The sequence below is a fragment of the Astatotilapia calliptera genome, chromosome 12, assembly GCF_900246225.1.
Source record: "Astatotilapia calliptera chromosome 12, fAstCal1.2, whole genome shotgun sequence".
NCBI lineage: Eukaryota > Metazoa > Chordata > Actinopteri > Cichliformes > Cichlidae > Astatotilapia > Astatotilapia calliptera.
In genome coordinates, this window is record NC_039313.1 from 10,782,026 (window position 1) to 10,801,679 (window position 19,654).

At 39.3% G+C, this 19,654-nt stretch overlaps 1 protein-coding gene across 1 annotated transcript; it reads right to left on the bottom strand.

Annotated features, from left to right (window-relative positions):
- Positions 1 to 31: 31 nt before the first annotated feature.
- rassf2b (Ras association domain family member 2b) lies at positions 32 to 18,118 on the bottom strand. Its single transcript, XM_026187884.1, has 11 exons — positions 17,702 to 18,118; positions 11,372 to 11,513; positions 9,097 to 9,170; positions 7,187 to 7,262; positions 6,745 to 6,896; positions 5,605 to 5,717; positions 3,182 to 3,324; positions 2,807 to 2,960; positions 1,987 to 2,108; positions 1,717 to 1,814; positions 32 to 1,490 (listed from the first exon to the last, which is right to left on the bottom strand). Exons 3-11 carry the CDS (start codon positions 9,147 to 9,149, stop codon positions 1,421 to 1,423), a joined length of 981 nt encoding a protein of 326 aa, XP_026043669.1. The 5' UTR covers positions 9,150 to 9,170; positions 11,372 to 11,513; positions 17,702 to 18,118; the 3' UTR covers positions 32 to 1,420.
- Positions 18,119 to 19,654: the final 1,536 nt, after the last annotated feature.

Below are 19,654 nucleotides of genomic sequence, written 5' to 3' on the forward strand. Positions count from 1 at the left end.
GACTGCAACAAAAACAGATGAGAACTACAAGTTCATTTTCCCCAGACAAATTTTTTATTAAATAACAAACATTGTACGAAAACTTCCACAAAGTAGTGGCAAGAGTTAACACTTTAAAGGCTAAAATTTCTTCTTTACTTTGTAAAAGACACAATACAAAAGCAGGCAAGTCTTAGTCACTAAAAACACAACATGCATGCTCTCACACAATCTTCGGGGCGTCGTCCACTGCGTGTCAGAAATACTGAACTGTCAGGCGGAAGGAGACAAAGTGCTGTACATGTGGAGGCAAACCGCACTGCTTAGAAATGCTCGTTCGTACGTTTAAAAACATTCTCCGTAAAATTCACAGTCTTGTGGGATTATCGTTTTGTGCTTCTTGTCTCTGCTGGATGTAGATGTCAAAAAAACAAAAACAAAAAAAAACTAAATCAAAATGAAAACAAAACATGAAGATTTTGTGCAATCTGGTTAACGTCAGGCAAACCTTTAGCGTAAGAGTGTGTGTAGGAACAAAACAAGTAGCTCAAAAAGTTGCATTATTCCAAGGAATAGTCTGTTATTTTGGGGAACTTCTGGATCTAACTTCATGCTGAGAGTTTGGCTTCAATGTCACCAGATCTCATTTAAAACTCAGTAAGCAGGACAAAGACCGGTGCCACCAAACATAAACAGTTGAAGTTTTGGGGGTTTGATATGCAGGAATCACTTCTCCATACTCTTTCACTTGGGCTTTTTATGCATTAAATTTAATGAAATATGTAAGGTTAATTTTTGTCACCGTCAGACCACTCCACATTTACAGGATGGTTGTTCCCTGTGATTCTCAGTCTTACATGCTGCCTACATGTAAAATTGCCAAATACTGTGTGTAACTGCATTATCACAGTCACAGCCTGCAGTGGCAATAAAAAGATTTCACATCAATGAAATGAAAAAGGTCCTAAATGTTTACATCAGCTTCAAAGTATCCCACCAACTTTGTGTGTTTTGTGCTTGGAGAAACCTATATAGTCACTATAAGATGACATTTGTGCTTTAAAACGATTTTGAATATTTCCTGCAGCGAAGGCAGAAGACAGGTTACATTTTAGCCTCATCTTGCAGGCTAACAGACTAAAAAAAGGTTAAAAAACACAAACAGGAGACGTTTGTCCGAGTGCTCTGTTCATGGTAAAGAAAAGCAAAGAAAAAAAAAAGTGTGTGTGTTGCCATGACTCTCAGTATCACAGAGATGGTCACACTCAACACGTGCACGAAAGAGCAAACTGTGGGCTGACTGATTGTGGGATGTGCTGAGGGAGGACAGTTGGTGAAACATGTACTTGTTGCTCTTGTCAGCTGATTCTTGGTCATTCTCTTGGTCACGGCTTGGCAGCTGTGGTGACAGTTTGGTGTGGGGGGCCCTACCATAAGCAGATCACATACACTTTGCCCCCTCTGGAAGACACTGGAGCTGCTTCTCGATTATATTCCGAATATAGTTATACCTGCAAATATGAAGGCAGAGGAAGACCAAATCTGAGGATTTTTTAAAGAGCCAATAAAAACACGTGCACATCCACATTAGACTGGGGGCAGGTGGTGGGCTAAAAAATAGTTTAAAAATAGCTTGTAGGCCTCCACTTTTCATATTTATTGCAGCTCATAAAAGTTAAAGATGTTAAGATTATGTTTACTGAATGCCAGGACAGATTAAAAATGTATTTCTTATACCTTCTCCTGAGTTTCTGCACCTCTCTGTCCTCCTCTTCCTTTAGCTTGGTGATGAAACTCTGGAGGACAGGCATCTCAAACTTGATATACTGCGCCACCTTGTGGAAGCAAAGAGAATTTTAAGGCCAAATCCCAAAAGATAATTGAATATTGGAAACACAAGTGCAAATACTTGTGCGTATACTTTATTCGTTTTACAAGGAAAAAGTAACTGTAAAATAATTAACACATGTTCATTTATAGCTATGAAAAAAGAAAATGGTGATTTACATCATATGTGACTTCTTCTCCGAGATCTTCTTCCATGAGGAATATTTTGCAGACTTGCTCACACGGTCCCTGCATGATTCTCAGCAACATAGGATAGTCAGTCCGCTTCAGTTTCACTCGCTCTGAAACACCAGAACATACACGGAGTGATGGATTAATAACAATAACACATTTTATACACAATGTCCTCAATGTCCGCCTTTGAGCTACATGACACATATCCATATTTGTAATCCACATAGCCAATAGTTCATGAATAATTTAGCACTGACATTCAGACTTTACAGCTGGGTCTGATGCAAGGACTTAATCAAAAACAAACAGCAAGAGCACTCAGTTGTATGTGGGGTAGTTTGCCATTTGTTACCGCAACATAATCTACAATCTCATCAAACATCTTCATCATCATTTTGAAAGCATCATTACTTTTCAGTTACACTTCTGCTAATTGCTGTTTGATTACTGACTGCAATGTGTTTCTTTCAGCTCAGAAAACCCAGTGAGTGAACAGAAATGGAATAATGACAACACCGATTCTGTGTTGAGTTTCCAAATATCATAGCCTCTAAAAAAAAATAAAAATAAATTATAAGCTTTATAGAGATTCAAAAGGTTGATCCTGTTCATCTTGACGTAGCATTTTCAGCTACGAAGCTTTATAGAGAAGCTCTGTGTTGTAGCTTTAGTTCAGATTTGATTGCACCACCAGCAATAATGCAAAAACTTCCAACTTTAAAAGTAATAAAACTAAAAGTCTAAAAGTAGATGATAAAATCAGATAAAATAAAATTAGTGGACTGCGGCTAAAGTCTTAACTCACCTCCACTAGCATGGACCAGATAGAGTGCAAAATCATCTGGGCTGTTTTCGATTTTGAACTTGTTAAGGAGAACTCGTAGCACCTGCGGCGTGGTCATACAGCTGTTGATGCGAACGTTAGTCACCGACCCGTAAGCAGGCGTAAACACTGCTGTCTGAGGATGAAATGGAAAAACATTTTAAATATTAATATTTTAAATATTAATTTAGGTTCAGTTAAAATTGTTGAAGCTAAAACTTTTACTCTTTTCACTTTTAAACACATTTTCTCAAGAAAAATGTAACTAAAACCTGTTCCCAAATCACATAAAGTCACATAAATGAACTAACCTAATGAATTTTATTTGATTATTCTGTAAGTTTTTAAAAGTTTTACTTTATGGTTGTAGAAGTGTCCGTTGATGGAGAATCGATGGCGTCGGATTTTCCTCTGGTCACTTGGCGACCTTCGCTGGCCTCTCCTTAAGACCCCGGCATCGCTCTTTGTCCTGAGGAGCTGAGCGGAGCTCTCACTGTCCTCTGTCAAATCAAATGTTGAACCACCTTAAATTACTGATTATTATTCAGTGTAGCCCTAAGCTAAGATCACAAAATAGTGAAAGAAAACCATAGTTTTAGAAATAAACATCACTTACACAGAACTGTAAACAAATTTTATCTTTCGCTTTAATGTGCAAATTTTATTTTTAATTAAAAATGTGTTTATAGCTAATTTCATTTCATCTTAATGCGATCCAACTTTTTTTCGCCAAGATTCAGCCAGTTTAAAAACAAAATATTCTTAGTAAATGACTGATGTTTGAGGCTGCTTATTCGATCCTCATTATAGCCATCAGAGTAATGTACAGTTCAAATGAGTAAAACCAAAAGAACAGGTAGCAAAAAACTGAGAAACAGCTCAAAAAAATCTATAAATACTGAAAGAAGTGTGAGCAAACACGTTCAAAATAAGATAAATCTATCTATCCATCCATCCGCTTATCCTTTTCAGAGTCACAGGGGGTGCAGGAGCATATCCCAGCTGTCATAGGGCAAGAGGCGGGGTACGCCCTGGACAGGTCGCCAGTCTGTCGCAGAGCTAATACACAGAGACAGACAACCATTCGCGCTTACATTCACTCCCGCATTCACACCTATGGGCAATTTAGACTAATTTACACCTTTGGGTTCAAGGCTGGACTGGGACAAAAAATCGGCCCGGGCATTTTGACTAGAGACCGGCCCACCAGGATAAAGATTGAAAATGTGACGTCATTCAGGGGTAAAACCGCAAAGGATTCTGGGAACTTGTGGCAAGAGGTACTAGCGCACGCAGGCTTTCAATTGAACTCAGTTACACAGCGATAAAAAGAAACACAAAAAATGGCAAGAAGCTGTTGTATTATTAACTGCAATAGCCGGTCGCATGACAGCCACGGGAAGCCGATCGTTTTTGTTTTTTTTATCAGATTACGTCGTTGAAGAGAAATTTTTTAAACCATGTTTCCGAAGTAAGAGCCAACGGATGGTCTGGATATACCAAATATAACGTCTCAGAACACTCCAGCTCACAGGTTAGTCTGCTCCAAGCATTCCCACAAAGGTCAGAGTTTTGTAGTAGTTAATACGTCATTTTTCTTAACATAATTGGTGATATAGGTTACAAGCAAGTCTGGCGCTGAACAGAAATTGTCGCGCTATGCTCCTTTGTTTATTGTGCATAAATAGTAAATTGTCCTGACACAATATTGTGTTTCGCTTCTGTTATTACCATGGTACATTGACAAAAACATATACTTTTATTCACAGGATAAAACAGTTGTTTTGTATCACTAATTTCCCAGTACGATTACAGCATACAGTATTATTGTCACTGCTACATTTCTGTAATGAACCAGAAATTATTTCCACTACTAATTAATTACCGTTGAGCTCAAAGGTCCTATTAATAAACGGTTAACGAATGTGTATTTATGAAGACGATTTGTGAGACTGGTAAACTTACCTTTGTTCGTACGATGGTCTTTCGTTCTACACGGTGCATTTCAAGGTCCTGCACCCATCCGTCGGTAAACTGTATTTGGGCTTGTTGCAGTGACCTGAAGTTACTAAACTTCATGAGTGTATGCACTCACTCCAAGAACCGTATAATTATAAATATGAGCGTGGTGAAAGTTGGGCAGCACGCTAACGTCCTTTGTCCACTCTGTGTGCTCCTAAGGGTCTGACCCTTTCACACCTTTGATTTTTTCCTCGTATCTTTTCTTTGTCTTTTCGTCGAGTCTGTCTTTGTACGGACCGGCATTGTTCTACTTTTGTTTTGTACATTCCTTTTTTGTGTGGCAAAGAAAAAACAAGAAGGCATTGGAACCGGAGAATGAACGTTTTGCGGTGCTGCAAATGCTTGCATTTGATGCGGTACTTGGATTGTTTCGCCACGAGTTCCCGGCATGCAATGCGCGAAAACTCACGTGATTGCTAAACAAGGGGGCGGGTGCATTCGGCCTCCTCGGCTGTAACTGGTCCAGCCCAGAGTCGATCATGACCAATTGGCCAATCCAACACCTTTCATTATATATACCCTTCCTAAAAAAATAATAATAAAAAAAAATCCATCGGCCCATAAAAATAAAAAATCGCCAGCGGCCCACCGGGCAAATGCCCGGTATGCCCGATGGCCAGTCCAGCTATGTTTGGGTTAATATTTTACTCTTACTTTATTGGTTATTTATAACCATGTAGATACAGCTTGAAATATTTAAAATCTAAATGACTGAAGTCTTAAAATATAAATGTATAAAACGAAAGTCCAAAATTTACCTTCTGCCTCCTCTTCAGTCACACCGTTGTCCTCTGGTTGGCTGTCAGGTGGCGTCACTTCCACTGTGGGTGAGCTCTGCTGAGCCTGTTGACCATCTGTGGTGGTGGGAGAACTTCAAACAGGGAACAGGAGAGAGTACATTTATGGGGTGAAGGAGAAGAACTGCAAACTGTCAAAACTGTAAACATACAGCTAAAAATATTTTTTCAGATAAAAAACTGCACCTTCAAATGATAACTCCCATCATGTATTTATGACCATAAGCTGTAGTTTCTCAAAAAACTATTATCCTGATATTGATTTTAGTGTGGACTAACAGCCACTAGAATCTTGTAAAGCCATTAAGTTTAAGAGCAGTCCAGGTCTGCACAGCTGAACTAAAACTCCCTCCACACCATGTATGAATCTAGAGGGAGATCTCGATCAGTTTGTGAGATTTTCTTGAGAACACCAGTTTTTCTTTTTTCACTTTGATATGTGTTTGTGATGCCATCAACATGCTGGTCTGTCCTGACTGTAGTGGTGAGTCTTATTATTAGGTTTCCTGTAGTAGCTGCCATTTTTAACCTGCTGTCATATCTGGGTTGGTTAGTTTCAACTTGTGACTGCTGTTCCTCTTTGCCAGTGCAGCTGTTCTTTTAGTTAGGAGTTGTGACAATGTTTCCTGTCATAATCAAGCAAATTTCTGAAGAATCTCACAGCAATTTGGCTACTTATGAGAGTTTTTGTTGTTGTTTTCATGTTAACATCCAAATGGCAGCTCTATGCCTGTGAGGCCTGCTATCCTCGGAGCAAGAATAGCTTCTTTTGATAAATGGGAGCGCTGAAAATGGCACTAAGAGCCTATTGACATGGACTGATTTGCAATAGCTTGGAGTACGATCCTCAATTAAACCAGAAGTGTGGCTTAAAAGATTCACTTTTGCTTATGGAAAGCTGCCAATTTGTATCTTATTTAGGAATTAAACTCCATTTACATGGATTTAAATCTCAAACCCTAATTACACACTTTTAAACATTAAATACCTGCTTGTCTTTCATTGGACAAACTAGATAAAATCTATATCTGCCCTCACTGACCTCTCTGTATCACCATTTCCGGTCACTGGGGTGTAACTGGATCTGTCTGGAGCTCTTACCCTTGACTGTCCAGATTGCAACCCGAGTGCCAAGACGTGGAGGAGGGGGGCGGCCGGATTCGCTCGTGGTCATCCTGCATCTGTAGCCTGATTGGTCGCCGGAGGCCCCAAAAGATATTCAGCAAGCCCTCAACAATCAGTTCCTCTTCTTCCTGTTGGAAGACACGAATACTGATGAATACACACAAACACACATATACAGTAAATACACACAGACTGGACAGTTGCTACTCCTTAGGGATATAGGGTGAAATGGGTGGGGTATATTATATTAAATATATTAAGAGCAAAAGTGAAAGTGGGGATGAAGCCTCGACACATTCAGGTTCTTCTGTTGAAATTTAAAACAATAAAATAAGATTAAACACATTCACTCACTCACTCTGCACTCACACTGTATGTGAGTACATACACACACAAACCGAGAGATGCAATTACTCACCTCTCTGTGCCGCAGCTGCAGATTCTGCCCTTCATAATAGAGGTTGTAAGTTTTAAGATGTGACAGGACTGTTGACCTGAAGACAGAAGTAGTTAAATCACTGGAAGGAAACAAAGTTTTAAGGAGATTCCCACTGATTTACCACCTCGTAGTGCCTGCAGCTGTAATTCTGCATGCACCGTGCACTTTTAACAACACTAGATCAAATTTTGGGGATCTTTATTCATCCCAAAAATGCATAACATCATCACTAATGGAGTGATGCAAATATATCTGAAAACCAGTTGGTGCTAACATCAGTGGATACAGGTCACTGCACTGACAATATTTCTGGCACTTAATCACCACTTTGGTAATTTTGGATTTCACTTAGTTTCTGTGGTGGTGAGTTGAAGGCAGCTGAGAGATGAGCAAACAAAAAGAAAACTATTCTACAAAGTCTCATTCTATGCCACTGTGCAGGGGCAGGTTGTAATATAGCCATGTAGTAATAGATCACCTCCTGTGTAATGCTGGTGCGGCCCTCCACAACATTCCTGATAAAATAAAGTATTCCTTACTATGCTGTTAATGTTAATGTCAGTAAGACCAAAAATAAAAAGAACTAATTAAAAAAAAAAAACTTCATATATGTTTAGAGAAAGATAGGGCAGTCTCTGCTGCTGGATTAGTGTTATTGTGTACTTTATGCAGGGGCAGATTGAAATGTTAATTCCAACCCTGTTTAACCCTGAGATTAACAAACTGCCCAATCTCAAATCTGACAAAATTCTCTGACCCACCCAAACCTTAAATTACAATGTTGCCGTTTTCACTGATTTTTCATCTTCTCACAGTTTTCTCCTAGAGGTTTATTCTCCATTAGCATTACATGATAGCCACTACTACATTTAAGTTCTTTCCCACCAGATAAGAACCAGATGAGATCAGGATTAAAAGATTAAAAATAAGTCACAGAATTGAGATTAATGTGTAATTTTCAGATCCCGTCCTTTCTTTCATTAGCTCTCATTTCTTTTTTAATGTACAGACAAAGGAAGAAGAAAAGTGGGTGTAGCAGTTTCTTGGTGTAGTAAGATAAGAAGCATGTCTAAAGAGAAGCATTTAATGTCTGTTCTTGGTAAGGCTGAGATTCAGTTTCAATTGATGTTTTCTCATCAGCTTAATAAAGCCACCATTAAAAACTTTGGAAAAGACATTTATCTTTGGCTGTGTGAATAAAATGTTGATTTGGCTTTCTGTTGAGAGGTTTGGGGTTTCAGTAGATGCAAGTGTGTGATTTCCTGTCTCTGTGTTAACCCTGTGAGTGACTGGTAACATGATCTGTGTACTGCTGTTTATTATTCAGTCATCTTGGCAGGATATCGTGTCTTGTATGCTTATAGAAGTCAAATGTAATTTGACAATTAACTGACAAGCAGTTTCAGGACCAGGTGAAGTCCTGTTCCCTTAATATTTCAATGTCTCTATACTGAAACCCTAAATAGGAGTCTCACAATACAAGTGAATGTATATGCAGGTAGGCGGAGTAACTGTAACTTTATGTTGTGGAGAAAAATAATTGTTAATAATTTTCAGTGTGCATTATTTATCATTTTTATTAACTGATTGGTCAGACTTCAAAAGCCAAAGATCACACAGTTTGTTAGGTATTAGGGATACTTGTTGTCATAAATAAAGACCTAGATTTCAGATAATGAACACTGCAAACAGTTAACAGGCTGAAACCTTTAAAACCACAAACATCCCTATTTCACATCATCTTTTTTAAATTAATGGGTTTTTTTTAAACATACCAAAGATGAATAAAGGCTACTCATTTGTTTCCCTGTTGTCACTTACTGTGAATTTATAATCTGTATAAACATACTTATGTTTATATGAGAAACAGTGCGGGATGGAAGACTTACTTGCTGACGAACTTGTTCTCTCCGATCTGAACCCCGTACTGTGTATCATCCATTCTCAGTGAGCATGAGAGGAGCTGAGACACAAAGAAGGCACACAGAGTTAATGTCTCATGACTCCTCATGACCAGCAGCGAGCACAGAACAGAAGTGACAGAGTGACTGCAGGAAGAGGAGGAGGCAGAGCTGCAGACCGTAAACAATAACAAGAAGATGATATCTGCTTTCCTGGCAACTACTTCCCTTAAGATAGTTAAACCTCCACCACTGTGTCCCTGTACTAAATCAAAACATATACTATGCGAATGAGGGGAGCAGCTGCTCTCCTCATTCTCTTCTTCGTCTTACAATGTATTTTCTCTTTCCTGTGAGCTCTTTCACATAAACAAACGCTGCACATTTGCACATGCAGCTGTTTTAAATGGCACTCTGCCACCACCCTGCAGAGTTTTCCTTCCCTCTTCGCTGAGTGACAGAGTGTTTCTGTGTGAGTTTGGCAGGATAGAAACCTCCGGATGAAGGACAGGTGCAGGACACATGGACCACCTGCTGCTGCAAATTATTTCAGCTGCCTAAACATTCATCTCTGAGCATGCTACTGGCAAAACACATTATGTGCCTTCATCTGCCATATAGCACGCTTTTCTTTTCTTTTTGTTTTTCCTCAGAACATGAAGACCAAAAGTTAAAGATGCAACTGTTGCAGGGTTTTTCCTCAAAATAGGCCTTTGGAGTCAGAGGCACTTACCAAGATTAGTTTGCATGTAGATGAAGCAATGAATCGCCTTACTTAACACGAAATTGAGCATTTTGCTACCGTTTTAGCAATTTCATGAGCAAAAATACATTTTATGGTTGAGTAAATGTAACCCCACCTAACTCTTTGAGGTCTAAAATCAGTGATGACCTCTGGCCTAGCCCACAAAAGTTATTCCCCAAAATGAAAGTTCATGATAGTTACTTAACAAGCCCATGCTATAAGAAACATCTTTTTTTAAGTAATTAAAATAAGAATTCTTGGTTCTCTAACCAAACCCTGTGTTTTTGAGACAAGCAGAAAGGATATTTTGGAACAACTTTCAATGAAGAATGATAGTTTTTTTTAACCCTTGACCTTAATAATAATAACAAAAAATACATAATATGATTGCACAGGGTCATCAATGATGCTGACATAGACCTTAAAAACACATTTTCTTCTGGGGATTTTCCTCTATATGTAGAAAGACCTCTGCTTTGTCATGCAATGCGCGTGATTTTTTTCTACACTGACATATTTCAATAAGTCACAACTGAACTGAAACAACATTTACTGCAGGTCTCAGCTTAGCCTCTGAAGAAAATGAATCCTATTGGTTTAAATGATCGCCTGTTTAAGGCAGATTGCAAAAAAAAAAAAAAAAAAAAATGGTTAGACATTCATGATGACCTGACAATACAGCTTCAATATCTGTGTGACTTTACACTTAGATCTGTCATCAGGTCACAATTTATTCTTCACTCTTCAAGACACCTACACTGTGTTAGATTTAAGTAACATTTAAGTCCACACTATGCAACAGTGATGACCTACGAAATTACAGCTATACCTACAGCTGCTATTCCTCTGCTGTTTGTTTTGCATCCCTTGCTGTCTCTTGTTTTTCTACCCGTAAGATGATCAGGTCACTTTTGTGGCAGTCCCCAGAGACTCCTTGACAGTAGGCCTTGTTCTACTGCGGAGTGCCTTGGCGAGCTGGAGGCAGAGAGATGGTTCAAGTGGGTGAGCTAACAGACTACGAAGACAAGGACTACCAGCTACAATACAAGACGGTGGAGTTCGAATCCTTCCACTGGGTAAGCAATTCACTGGACACAGCTTATTACTGCTCCACTGTTATTTGCAACAAACTCTAAATTTGTATGATTCATGTATATTTAAAAAAAACGTGTGTCTAGCCTCCTTTCATATTCCTTTTAGAGCAACTGTGAGTGACCTGAGGTAGTCTGCAGGCTGATTCCAGCCCCAGGTGTGTACTTTACCCATACCTGCCGTAGACTTTTTTGTTTTGTGTTAACATTGAAGTAGTATTACTGCTAATTAGTTACAGTTAACCCCTGTTTACAGCATACTCCCCACAGTAGTGTTAAATACACTTGATTTACTGTAAACAGGCCGAAACACCCAAAACCATTTTGGACATTAGTTGAAAGGCCTCGGTTTAAACTACCTTCCTGTTACATAGCCATATATATATATATATATATAAATGTATTATAAGACAACAATGGATCTTACCGTCGTAAAGACTATGAGTTGTTGTTGAGTCACCAGAGAAGAAACTGCCTATGAGGAGAGGCAGCCAAAGTTATAGGCAGGTAGATTCTGTTTGTATCCTCAGGTGTCAGTGATCCAAGAGGGTCTTTTCTTCTGAACGTGACTGTGAACAGACAGGGAAGAGTGGGGACGTTAAAAGGAAGTGCTCCCCTTCCGTTAAATCACTTCCTCCTTTACTCAATCAGCCACACAGGAAGCCGACACAGGGCCTGACACAGCTTAAAACTTCCTCAATTCAAGCAGCACAAATGAATAATCCGCTTACACACACGTGGACGAGCCTCACCCTGTTATCAATCTTTAAACTCTTGGATCAGGCACATACTTCCACAGTTTAGTGTAAACAGAAGCAGCTTGAACACGCAGTGCTGATAAAATAAGATGGGGCTGTCAATCTCTGAAATAAAAAGCCTCAGTTAATGTGGGCAAATTAAATATTTAACGCCAATCAGCTCAGCCCAACGCCAGGGGCTATCAATATTTCATCACCTATATTAGCCCTGTCAAGAGCTCAAAAGCTAAGCACTGACCTACACAATGGAAGACATTAGCCTTTATTATCACGGTCAAAGGCAGCGGTCTGCGACGGACATGTGGACAGTTGACAACACAAAAACAATGCCATAATTGTCTGAGATCAACGTGAACTTTATGCCAACTAAACTGGAATCTGATAACAAAATTGATCCTTCTTTCATGAGACTTCAAGCTCCAGAGAAAAAGATTGACTCAGACATGTCACTTTTAACGCTGCTGAGAGGGCAACATTAAAAATGTGAGCCATACTCACTGCTCATTCATGGTGAGACACCCATTTTGTTCTTTTCACTGTTATTTTAGAGCAGTGTCAATCATCTAATACGAGTTAACATATTATTTAATTCAGGGGTTGTAAATGAAAAACTAGATGAATACAAATGATCTTCTTTTGGCTGCTCTCTTTAGTGGTTGCCAAAGTGGATCAGATGCTTCCATCTCACCTTGCCTCTAGCATCCTCCTGTATCACACCTGCCCCTCTACATGTCCTCTTTCACTGCATCCATTTTCTCTGTGGTCTTTTCCTTCTGCCTGGCAGGCTCCATATTCACCTTCCTTTGTTCAGTGTATTCGCTGTCCCTCCTCTGCATGTCCAATCCATCTCAGCCTTACCTCTCCAACTTTGTCTCGACCTAAGCTGTCCTTCTGAAGTATCCATTTATAATGAATACATTATTAGAAATTAATACAGCATTGGTCAGTCATTGGGAGTGAGAGCATCTTCAACTCTTTTCAGGGTCACTCTCTACAAACTAATCATAGTACATCTCACTACCATCTTATAAACCCTCCCTTTCACTCTAATCACTCATCTCTACCCACTGTACCCTGGCTACACTCTCTTCTTCACCTTGGTACTGTCTGTCGCTTTAGATAATTGACCCCACTTCTACTATGAACAACACTTATTCTTTAGACATTTTATTTTTAGTTTACCTGGCACCTTACTCTTTTCATTTTGCTGAATTATGATAGCGATGGCTAAACTGATGCAAAAACTAATCTGCAGCTGGGCTTCAAATTCACTTTTACTATTGTAAAACTATTAGACTGTTATATTTTATAAACTTTATTATTACTTTAGTCTACTTTTAATGTGTTTCATTTGCACAAACAAAAAATGTGATTCAAAGTTTCAAAAGAGGCCTAAAAGTGTTTAACAGGTTTTTTTTTCCTTTTTCGCTCCATTTCAAGTTATCAAAAAAAAAAAAGTGAACAATTTATATTGTTTTAGTTTTAGAACTCCATAAATGTATCAAAACATATGACTGTAATGGAAATGCAAAGCTAAAGCTCTAAATAATCATAAGCAGCCCACTGCAGAGTACTCACGTATTTTTTTTTTTTTTTATCAAAATAAGGCAGCTCTACAATAGCAGGCCATAACATGCTCAGAGACCAGATTTCGATGCAGTTACCCTGTTTAATTGAAACATCTCCAAACCATTGATCACTTTTGTCTGTTATAACAAGAGATTCTTGTGTTAGTACAGGGAGTGCAGAATTATTAGGCAAATGAGTATTTTGTCCACATCATCCTCTTCATGCATGTTGTCTTACTCCAAGCTGTATAGGCTCGACAGCCTACTACCAATTAAGCATATTAGGTGATGTGCATCTCTGTAATGAGAAGGGGTGTGGTCTAATGACATCAACACCCTATATCAGGTGTGCATAATTATTAGGCAACTTCCTTTCCTTTGGCAAAATGGGTCAAAAGAAGGACTTGACGGGCTCAGAAAAGTCAAAAATAGTGAGATATCTTGCAGAGGGATGCAGCAGTCTCAAAATTGCAAAGCTTCTCAAGCGTGATCATCGAACAATCAAGCGTTTCATTCAAAATAGTCAACAGGGTCACAAGAAGCGTGTGGAAAAACCAAGGCGCAAAATAACTGCCCATGAACTGAGAAAAGTCAAGCGTGCAGCTCCCAAGATGCCACTTGCCACCAGTTTGGCCATATTTCAGAGCTGCAACATCACTGGAGTGCCCAAAAGCACAAGGTGTGCAATACTCAGAGACATGGCCAAGGTAAGAAAGGCTGAAAGACGACCACCACTGAGCAAGACACACAAGCTGAAACGTCAAGACTGGGCCAAGAAATATCTCAAGACTGGTTTTTCTAAGGTTTTATGGACTGATGAAATGAGAGTGAGTCTTGATGGGCCAGATGGATGGGCCCGTGGCTGGATTGGTAAAGGGCAGAGAGCTCCAGTCCAACTCAGACGCCAGCAAGGTGGAGGTGGAGTACTGGTTTGGGCTCATCAAAGATGAGCTTGTGGGGCCTTTTCGGGTTGAGGATGGAGTCAAGCTCAACTCCCAGTCCTACTGCCAGTTTCTGGAAGACACCTTCTTCAAGCAGTGGTACAGGAAGAAGTCTGCATCCTTCAAGAAAAACATGATTTTCATGCAGGACAATGCTCCATCACACGCGTCCAAGTACTCCACAGCGTGGCTGGCAAGAAAGGGTATAAAAGAAGAAAAACTAATGACATGGCCTCCTTGTTCACATGATATGAACCCCATTGAGAACCTGTGGTCCATCATCAAATGTGAGATTTACAAGGAGGGAAAACAGTACACCTCTCTGAACAGTGTCTGGGAGGCTGTGGTTGCTGCTGCACGCAATGTTGATGGTGAACAGATCAAAACACTGACAGGATCCATGGATGGCAGGCTTTTGAGTGTCCTTGCAAAGAAAGGTGGCTATATTGGTCGCTGATTTGTTTTTGTTTTGTTTCTGAATGTCAGAAATGTATATTTGTGAATGTGGAGATGTTATATTGGTTTCACTGGTAAAAATAAATAATTGAAATGGGTATATATTTGTTTTTTGTTAAGTTGCCTAATAATTATGCACAGTAATAGTCACCTGCACACACAGATATCCCCCTAAAATAGCTAAAACTAAAAACTACTTCCAAAAACATTCAGCTTTGATATTAATGAGTTTTTTGGGTTCATTGAGAACATTGTTGTTGTTCAATAATAAAATTATTCCTCAAAAATACAACTTGCCTAATAATTCTGCACTCCCTGTAGAAATGCTCTGCAGGATGGTGTGGCTGCAATAGCAGAACCAGCAGCATATAAATCTAGCCAGACTGACCCACGGCTGACCTAGTCCTGTTTCAGATCGGAGTGCTCTTCTGTGTCCAAATGTAGAGCTAATCGACCGTCTGAAATCCCCCCGTGCCTCATTACAACCTCAGTCAACCCGCAGCCGCCATCTACCACCTCTTTCTATATATATTTATGTCTCATCATTTTTGTACCACAGTAACTCTGCTCTCCGCTGCTTTCTGTTCACAGTTTGCTGCTTCATGTTTCCTTGTGAAAGACTAGAGGCTATCTAACACACTATTACAAACCAGGATCACAACTTCCTCCATCCTCCCCCCGGCTTGTTTTCTGCCCTCTTGCCCTGCTCCCTCTGAACCTCCTCCGTCAATGTCTTTGGCTGAAATGCTCGATGAATAGCTCCTGTCCTCTTCCCCTGCCTTCAGCCTCCACGTTACCACTGCTCTGCCTTGCTATTGTCATTATTGTCATAGCAACACCAAAAACATCTGAGCTCCCGAAACTAGTTCACAACACTGAGCCAAAAATAGTGTGCGTATGTGTATGTGTGTGTGTCTGTTCGTCTCTCCTGCTCCTTGTTAGGCTTACTGGGCTTGTCAAAAAAACAAAACAAAAAAAACAACACAGTGAAGCATGACTCGAATCCGAATATGGCTCCCAGATTCCAGATAAAGACGGAGCTTTTCTTCCTTTTCGGCAGATGGTAGAGCTAAAGATTATCAGCTGCTGGTTTGTTTCACATAAAGTCAATTAAATCTGGAAGAAATTCCCATCTCCGTCAATCAAAGCACACCCACTTTTTTGTGAAATAATGACGCCATGCAAAGTTTAACCATGCTACAAATATTTTCCTAGTTACAGTTCTTCAAAGTACATAGAGCTCGGTATAAATTTGGTGCTCTTTAATTTGGTGTAATTTTCCAGCACTCTGGTCTTTTGTAACTTCAAAAGTAGAGACAATGAAATTACATTTTCAGAGCTGAAACACACACTGACACTTTGTTCAAAACTTAAACCAAATTGGTTTTACGTCCACTTTAAACATCAGTCTCACCAGCTCTGCACATCAATATCATCGGATATATCAGAGCTTCGACAGCCTCAATTTAATGTATATTATGCAGTGCAGGGGTATCAAAAATATAACTTGTGGGCCCAAACCAGCAACCCAAGTGATCTGCTTTGGCAGAGAGGAGGGCTATGGAAAAAATTGCAAAGAGGGAAGGCAGAAATGTTAGAGTTTTACCTGAATTTTTTTTTTTAGGTTTATGGTTTTCTTACTGATTTTCTATGGACTCTGATCACCACGTTCCTGCGTGGATGCCCCTTCACTTCTCTTGTTCTCTGTCACTAATAGTCCATTTAATTGCTCCCCTTGAGGTTCAGAAAGTTAAGGTTTGCCATTGCTGTTCCAAGTGTCTTCAAAAGTGACACCACAATTATCACTGCACCTCCTGATTCCTGAACAAATGTGTGTGCGGCACTAGATTTTAATTATATATCAAAGCAGGAGCACAGAGGGAGACTGCGGCAGGAAAGATGGGATGTTAAAAGGAAAACAAATTAGTTTTCTGTTTCAGCCTAATCTGTTATAGAAGTTTGGTTTTTTAACCGCCCACATGTCATAATTTTGGATTACTATTTTAAAATTTGACTTATTATCTCAAATTTCTGAGAAAATAACTTTAAATGTCAAACAATGGCCTATTGTGTATGTGTGTGGGTATTTATCTAGTTATTGTTCGGGTGAAGACTGGGGCTGTGTTGTCATTGATTGTCACTGATCACATAAACATTGACTATTGCAAGGGCCGTAAACACCAGGCTAAAACTTTCCTAAGATGGTGTCAAAAAAAATAAAATAAAAGCGTCCAGATGAACTGGCAGTCAAAGCATTTGAGATGTCAGAAAGGGCTATGGGAACTTGAAAAGACTATTTTGATATTTGTAATGGTCAAAATTTTAGAGAATAACTCAACACAAATCAGTAAGGGAAACCTTAAGTTGACTGGTACTAGCTACCAAAACTAAATATTGTCCAGTATTTGTGAAAACATTTAATTTTAATGTTTACATTGTGGTTTACGCTTACCGCTTACCTACCTAATCACTCAAAAGTTGAAATCAAACGTCAACAAAACACTTTAAAAACACCAGAAACGACCATGGTGGATGGATTTATTGCTGGTATATATTAAACTGCAGTTTACAATATACTGGCAAGTGAGTGCACATTAATATTCACTTTTTTTTTGGCACTGCCTCCGTCTATCCGGCCCTATTTTCTTGTTATGTAACGCGTTTTAAGGACACATCTTTATGCACACTCTGGTAGAGACCCAGTGGGGTAGTCCTATCATTTGCTGTTCAAGATTTAGGCTAGGGCATCATGTTTGGTGCCCTGATGTTTCCTCACAAATGCCTCATATTCGAGGTTTTTAGTCTGTCTGTCCCCTGCGCTTTTAATAAATAAATAAATCTGCAAATCGTCCTGCATTTGATGCTGTCGAAACACTAAAACTTCATTTTTATACAGGCAACCAAAGAATCCATCTGCAGCCAGCCCGTATCGCCACATCTACCGCTCAGACACATCATCATGATCAGCCTACTCAGCCACACCGACCCCTCTGTCTGCTTCGTGCCGACTTTTGGAAGTCTTCTCACGGCTCACCTAACATAGGTCTCCTCGGTCCTTTTCTTTCGTCTTCCAGTCGTTTCTCCTGAACTGAGCGTTAGCCGTTAAAACTCCTGGGACAAGTCGCTCGTTCTCCTGCCGTTGGACACAATCAGCGGGGCGCGTGCAGCAGTGCATCCAGAAGCTGGTAGGAGGAGAGCGCGAGAGGTCCATCTGTTGTGGCGGAGCTCGCGGCACAGCAGCGTCGCGGGGCCCCGGCAGGGAGCCAATCAGAGGGCGAGGCTGACGTGTCTTTGTTCGCGCTGCGTGAGGAGATGAATGAGAAGTGGACAACAATAGCAGAGCAGAAGGCAAGGACATTATTCAACAGAAACCCCAATTTAATGGAAGCACGACACAAAAGTACAATGTCCCACGTCAAACTCTGTCCACGCATGTGCAACTTCATGCTAGTTTATGGCTCTTATGGAAGATCAGATCTGCCAAAATACAATAAACTTTAAAAAAAAAAATTTCATTATTTATTACTGTCCAAGTCAAAATTTCGAGTTATGCATCTCAAAATTTCAACTTACAAGTTTAAATGAGAAACTTACATTTTGAAAAAAATACCTTCAAATTTATTTTTTAAATAAATAATTTTGGTGTCAGAAACAAACTTCCATATATTAGCTCCCTTTTATAAGAAGACTAAACATTTTGTTTTCTTTTCCCTTTTTCCTTAAAAAAGTACTGTTGTAGACATGGTGTAACCTCTGGCGTCCTCGATCATCACAACATGGACATAACCCATTTCAACTTCTAGCCATCTTGAGGATCTGAAAATCTTGTGGTCCACTGAAACATTTAATCAGAACTCCAATCATCATACAAACCTAAGAGGAAATACTTCCTGTTTCATGTTTTCACTGATTCTCTTTGTCAGAGAAAACAGCCAAAGGGAAAAATCTTTCTTCATGCCTTCACTCTGGTGATAAAAATGAGCAATTTTTAAAATCTTATTACTGAAACTTTAAAACACTGAATAAACTAATTACAACCATTCTTCAATAAAAGACAGTCCTGTTTTTGTACACGTATAAAACATAGACATAACCACCTGCTGAACTATAGGAAGCTGCCTGCACTCACATATTTGCATCTATTGACTTGTATATTGTTTTGCTTTCGTTGTTGCTTCCTTTACTTGACTGTTCTGTGTGTTTTACTGTGGATGTGGCCAATCTTTAATAGCTGGTTCACTCAGTCTTTGGCCTCTCTCCACACACTCTACACCATATGGCTGGTTTCAGCCCGATTTTAGTTTTAATGCAACTGATAAAACTACAAAAAAACATGTCAGTTAAGTATTGTTTCCTTTTGGTTACAAAATTGGTACATTTTGGCTAAAGCCATTGTTCCCATTACTTGTCACGATTCATGAATTGGAACTAGAGTTGTTTGTTTTTTTTTGTCCTCATTTAATCTGGAAATTGTTCCTTTGAATTTACAGCAATGAAAATTGAAGGTAATTTTCCTTTGTTGTTTCAATTCATAATTGCAGTCTTTCTTAACCGACTTTCCCACCTTCTGCAAATTAAACTGTGACCGACACAGGAAAAACTGATTCTAGTTGTTTAAAACAATTCAACTCTTTACACTGAAAAGACCTTTTAAAAAAAAAAAAAAAAAAAAAAAAAAATTAAAATAAAATAAAATAGTGCTGACCAAAGCTCTGGTTAGAGCTACTCAAATATTCAAACATGTTACCTCTTCAATAAAGTGAATTAAATATTTTCATTTTAGTTTCAGTCATCTTTGTGGGAAACACAATTTAAAGAAAATGTTTCAAATCTCAGTACATTTTGATATTTTATGCTTTTCGACGTTAAAGACTGAAAGCTTTGTAGCCCATGGGACATCTCAGTCTAGAGATACTCTGTAGCTACATTACTGACAAATGAGACAAGGGTCTGTCAGTGACCATGTGCATTGTGTCCAGGATCAGAT

Bases quoted from the DNA above. Each gene is read 5' to 3' on its own strand.
- rassf2b (XM_026187884.1), bottom strand. From the start codon at position 9,149: ATGGATGATACACAGTACGGGGTTCAGATCGGAGAGAACAAGTTCGTC. The intron at 5,718-6,744 runs GTAAGAGCTCCA...CCCTGTTTGAAG, and splicing joins TGCAATCTGGACAGTCAAGG to TTCTCCCACCACCACAGATG. The intron at 1,491-1,716 runs GTATAAGAAATA...TCATATTTGCAG, and splicing joins GTGCAGAAACTCAGGAGAAG to GTATAACTATATTCGGAATA.